The sequence below is a fragment of the Gavialis gangeticus genome, unplaced genomic scaffold (genome assembly GCF_001723915.1).
Source record: "Gavialis gangeticus isolate Ggan-Ray unplaced genomic scaffold, GavGan_comp1, whole genome shotgun sequence".
NCBI lineage: Eukaryota > Metazoa > Chordata > Crocodylia > Gavialidae > Gavialis > Gavialis gangeticus.
The window spans coordinates 121945-127680 of record NW_017728968.1 but is presented as its reverse complement, the minus strand read 5'-3'; the positions used below and the strand labels follow the sequence as shown (position 1 = coordinate 127680).

The window sequence follows — 5736 nt, the reverse complement described above, 5'->3', positions numbered from 1 at the left end:
AGCATGGGCTGCTCCATGCCACGGCCCGTATGCACGCAGCTGCTCCTGGGTAACTGGAAGCTGCACCGCAGCCTGTGGGGGAGGAGGGGCAGACGCCCGGGCTTTAGCTGCCACTTGCCACGGGGTAAAAAGCAGGCATGCGGATATGTCCTGCTGAGGGCCCTCCGCTCCACCATGGCTGCTTGTGGGATCACATCCTAGAGCTCATTAAGGTGAATGGCTGTGCACCCAACGGCACCGGCTACAATTGGGGGGGCCCCAAGGGCAGCCCCTGTGTGGGGCATGGGGCAGAGAGGAAAGGGGACAAGCAGCATAGCAGCAAACAGAGCAGGGAGCGGAAAGCAGAGCAAAGGACTGGGTGGAGGAAGGGGATCAGAGTGGCACTCGGGGGGAGCAGGGCTAATCTGTAGCAGGCCTGCCCAAGAGCGTGGCCCCTGCTGGGCTATGGGACACCACCCAACCCTAGGGCAGAGCAGAGACAGGAAGACCGGGGGAGCCAGCAGACCGGGGGAGCTCACCCGCTTCAAGTCCTTCAGCCGGTTGTACTCCTCAGCAACGCCCTGCGGGAGACACGCGGGAGGGACACGTCACACGCTGGGCCACGGAGCTGCCGCAGGCAGAAGCCCACCCCGGCTTCCGCACCCATACCCACGGCCCTGGCACAGCACAGCGCCGCCTGCGGACGTGCGCACGGGCTGGGGCACAGGCACCAGCAAATCCCCTTCGGCGTCCACAGGAGCAGGATTGGGCCCCGAAGCAGACCCACCCAGGGCTGATACAGACCCCGAGCCATGAGGGGCTCCCAGTGCGGGTGCCTGCTGCAGCGCTCTCCCCTGGCACGGGTCAGGCCCGAGTCCCCCGGGGGCAGCACGGTCTGCTCATGGCTTGGGGAGGGGGCTGGGAAGGCACTGGCCTGGGAGCCCAGTTCAGCTCCTGGCTCTGCTGCCAGCTCCCCCAGGCATGGCGCGGCCTCTCTTCAGGCCTCAGTCTTGCAGCTCTAAAATGGGCGCAACGCCCTCCCTGTGCGTACGCTGTTGGTCCACGCAGGGAGCAGGAGCAAGGTTGGTCCCTGCAGGTGCTGCAGTCCCAGCCCCAAGGTATTCCCTGTAGCTAATCCACCCCGGAGCACACTGTACCTCAGGGCCTCCTGGAAACCCTGGTCTGGCCTGGTACCTGGTACTGGGGGCTGTCCTCCGAGAGGCTGTCCAGCTGCTTGCTGAGCTGGTTCAGCTGGTCGTTGATGTTGTCCATCTCGGCGCACAGCTGCTTGTAGTGCTTGAGGTCCACATCAAACACTTGCTTGTACTCCTGCCGGGCACCGTCCGAGGTGATCGGGGGGTACACGCTGCCCGGGGAGGGGAGACAAAGACACGTCGGACGCTGAAGCTCGAGCACGTGGCACTTTGCCCCCAGCAGGGCACAGCTGTGGGATCATCAGGCCCAAGGTGCCCCCAACTTCGGGCAGACAAGACCTCCCCCAGGCCAGTGGGTCCCCGTGGCCCAGGGAGGGAAGGATGGAGCCCGCACGGCGGCCAGCCACCCCACTCACCTGCCCCACTCGTCCTTGTCGCGCTCGTCGCTGGACTCCATGGCCGTGGTGTAGTCCGTCTCGTACTGCGACTCGTCCAGCTCGGGGTTGCGTCTGCGGCGCCGGCCCCGCCGGGCAGATGGTCGGCTGGTGCTCTCCCGCCCCTTCTCCTCCAGCGTGCTGGTGCTAAACGTTGTAGCCGGCTGGCCCTCGCTCACGGGGGCAGGGGAGCTACCGGGGGAAGCCACGGGTCAGGCTAGATCCTCCAACCCCACCCCACCAAGCAGGAGGTCCCGACCTGGGTGCAAGCCCCCCACATTAGTGGGTGGCAGCATAGCAAGGCTGGAGTGAGACCAGGAAGCCCAGCTCGGGGCCTGCAGCCTGTGGCCCCCGCATCCCAAACCCAACTCTCCGGACCCCAGCCCCGGGTGCTGGCCCCGCAGCCTCCCTAGTGCCTCATAGTTTCATAGTTTCTAGGGTCAGAAGGGACCTGAGCAGATCGAGTCCGACCCCCTGCCATGACAGGAAAGAGTACTGGGGTTGTTATCCACCAAGACAGGGCCCCTGAGCGACGCACCCCAGCTGCATCAGGGCACATCTGCCCGTGGGACAGGGTGGGGGAAGGATTCGGACCCAGGCCCCCGTGCCAGGCAGCCCACCTGGTGATGTGGCAGCTCTCAGGGGCGTAGTAGGTGCTCGGCGGGGGCGGGTAGATGTAGGCGCTGGGCATGGCGTGCACGGGGCTGGTCGGCTTTTCGGAGTAGGCCAGCGTGGCCGTCTCGTCGTGGGTGCTGGTGCCATTGGCGACATTCTTCACCTGGGAAGCGGCGAGGGGTGGGAGGCTCAGTCCATGCCTGGCCGAGACCTGGGGCAGCCTCTGGGACCAGGGGAAGCAATGCCACCTCTGCCCGAGGGAGCTGGGGGGGTGGACTAGCTGGGGTACCTGGCAGCTCAGAGGGGTGGTAGGTAGCAGGGAATCCAGGGCTGGGCCCAAGGGGGTGGGGGTGCAGGGTCGCTGGCCCACCCCGCCCTGCTGTGCACACAGCAGTGGGAGAAGAGGGGCCCGGGCGCCTAGTACATGCCCCATGCCCGCAGGAGCCGGGCACACAAAGGCACTTCCCCACCGAGAGCCCTTTTATCAGGCTGGGCAGAGGCGTGATAAGCTCACACACCCCCTGGGCAAACAGCCCCTGCCACCGAAACTGCCCCACCCTGCGGAGGGGGCCAAGGGGGAGCTGGCACCGCTCCTCTGGGCACGGCTGCAGCGCGGACCATGCCACATGCTGGGCAGCCGGGTTGATCCATGGATGGGGAAACTGAGGCTCGGGGCAGCCATGTGGCCTGCCCAGCTCCAGCCGAGCTCCCCCCAGCCCAGTCTCTCAGCCACCCTTTCCCACTTTGGGACCTCGCTGCTGCGAGACAGAAGGGAGAGGGGCCCGTGGCCGCTCTGGGGGAAGTAAGAGACCCCAGCCCGGAGCCTGGGGGTCCATGGCTCTGACCGCACCCCAGCCCCCCCCTTTTCTGCTGCGCCAGGCGTGAAGCGGGGAAGGGTGAAGGATGCCTCTGCTAATGGCCCTGCTTGGGAGGCAGCAGGGGATGGGGAGGGGGCACTCCTGGGCACAGGGCAGGGACGGGGCAGGTCTGACCCAGCCCAGCCCAGCCCCAGGGACACGTCCTCGTCCTCCTGCACAAGCACCCTGCAGCCGCTGGTCCCATCTCCCACCAAAGGCATTTCCTAGCCCCACCGGAAAGGCGCCGGGGGCTGCAATGGGATGTGCATGGGGCTGGGTCTGGCCGCGGTCACGTCTCGCCCTGAGGAGGCCAAGGGATTTTAAAGGCTCGGATGTCCCCCCACTGCTTCCTTCCTTCCTTGCTGGCCCTTTGTGGCCTGCCAAGAGCAGCCCCGTGCTGGGAATGGGAGCGGCAGCGCTCCTCCTTCCATGTCCTCGGAGAGCCGGGATGGAGGGTGCTGGGGCCTGGGACCAGCGCTCACTTCTCCCTGCCCAGCGGCATGACCTGGAGCCAGCTCCTGACCCCTGCTCCAGCTGGGCCCCTAGGCTGGTCCCACCGCCCACACCCCCAGGTCCCGCGGCTCTTGGAAGACAAGCCGCCCTTGAGCGGCACTTGCCGTGCCCACACGCCAGCGTTGACGCCCTGTCGAAGGTCGCCCGTTTATCGCAGCCCGGGCGATAAACAGGGGACAGGATGTGCTGGCCGCATGTTCATCTCCTGGGTGCTAAGGACAGAGCCTGGGGCTGGAAGGGGACCATGCCCTTCCCAGGAGCTTCCCCAGCTCTGTTTGCACCACGGGTGGCTCAGGGATGCTCCAGACTCCCCCAGGCCAGTGATGTGGGTGCTAGGAGCAGGGTCCCACGGGGAAGGTCACCAGACCTTGGCACCGAGGCCTCACACTGGGGGGAAATGGCTTCATGGTGCTGCCCCTTTCAGCTGCCTGCAAACCCCCCAGCCTGGCGTCACCTGCACCACGGCCGGCCCCGGCCACGTGACGCAGCCAGCTCCGCCGGGCAGGGAAAGCGCTGCGGGTTAATCATTGACCAGACCGAAACCGGCCGTGTGCAAAGCAAACACCTGCGCACAGGGCAGGCCAAGAGCAGAGCAGGGAACTGGGTGCCAGGCCCACCTGACCCGACCAGGTTGACTGGCCCGGCCCTGCCCTCGACAGCCTTCCTCCGCAGCCCAGCTTGGCGCCCGCCTGCAACGGGTCAAGAGCGGGCACACAGACAACCACTGCAGGATTTAGTGCTAGCCCCCTTCCCCTCCTTACCCGGCAGCAAACAGCTTGCGTGTGCATGCTCTAGGCTTGCCCAGGTCACCCTACAACAGGAACCAGATCCCTCAGCCAACCTGAAACCCCCCGAAGCTGCGAGGAGATGTTGACGCCAGAGCCTAGTGAGGACGACCTGCGTGCCCATGCTTTTAACTGCTTCTCTGCTGGCTGGGACTCACCCACTCCTCCACATTGGGGCCCTCCTGCATGGCCAGCGGCTTGTCCCAGTAGATGTTCGGCTTCCCATACTGCCAGATCTTGCTGCGGGTCTTGTGAGCGAAGACACAGATGACGCAGAGGATAATGACGATGAGGAACCCACAGACGATAGCGATAGCCTGAAAGACAGCAGGGAACCCCCCTCCATTAGCTGGGGGATCTATGCCCCGACCCCCGCCACCAGCAGGGGCCAAAGCCAGGCCGCTCCCAGGGAGCTAAGGGAGGAGCTCCATGACATGCTAGCAGCAGTAGGTTGTTGTCCTCTGCTCAAAGGACCAGGCACACACACCTAATACAGCCGGAGAACCTGCTCCAGTCCATATGGAGGGGCCAAACGGCCATGACTTCAAACACGACTCAATGAACAGCCGGGGGGTGGGGCCACGGGGGCTGCCCAGACCCCTGGGAAACACCCACTTGTGCCGCTTCCCTCTCAGAGGTCAGCAACAAGCCCAGCTTCGAGGCATCTGGGCCGAGGGCCTGCGCCATGACACAAAATAGCCGTGATGTCCCCCCAAGGCAGCTGGGAGTCGCTTGTTCTACGTGTGGGGAAACTGAGGCACAGAGGTGTGCGTGCGCCCAAAGTCCTACAGAGACAGGAAAAGAACCCACAGGTCCCGGTGACACACTAAACCCGCTGGCCACCCTAAGATGACGTGGCAGAGAGCAGCCGAAAAACACACAGCTTGCTCCTGCTGCAAGTGTGCATGCACGTGCATGCAAGGGTGATTACCCAGGGTTCCCAGCAAGGACGAGTAAATGCAAGGGGCTCTGGGGAAGCCCCCGCATGGGTCCCCCTGGCCCTGGCCCTGCCTGGGCACCAGCAAAGGACCCAGCTCCTCCTGGCTCAGGAATGCGGCGGGGCCAGCCGATCCTGCTGGGCGCGGGGCGGTGCCAGCCGCCCCACCCACCTGGTCTGATTGTTTCTCTGCCTCCCCACCGACCGAAACTGGCTCCAGAAAGCCTGGCTTGTTTTTTTTATCCTGCCGCCTGTGCCGCTCCTCTCTCCCCGGCTCCGAAACCGGCTCCCGGCAGATGCAAATACAGGGGATGACATAGATGGATGCACCAGGAAGGGATAAAGGGAAATCAGTGACCCAGACAGAGAGAGAGAAACAGGGAGAACCAGGGAAATCTCAACCCCAGGGGTCAAAAATCTCAAGCTAAATAAATAGTTGGGGGGGGGGGGGGGGGGGGGGGC

General features: G+C 64.9%; 1 protein-coding gene across 1 annotated transcript in view; it reads right to left on the bottom strand.

Moving 5' to 3' along the window:
• LOC109288796 (occludin-like) overlaps positions 1-5736 on the bottom strand; it is a 14838-nt gene that overhangs the window by 7086 nt on the left and 2016 nt on the right. Inside the window, exons 3-7 of the mRNA XM_019504555.1 lie at positions 4496-4654; positions 2188-2345; positions 1550-1759; positions 1174-1345; positions 519-560 (exon numbers count right to left, since the gene is read on the bottom strand). Coding sequence (XP_019360100.1) covers positions 519-560; positions 1174-1345; positions 1550-1759; positions 2188-2345; positions 4496-4654 — 741 coding nt within the window. The remainder of the gene's footprint in view (positions 1-518; positions 561-1173; positions 1346-1549; positions 1760-2187; positions 2346-4495; positions 4655-5736) is intronic.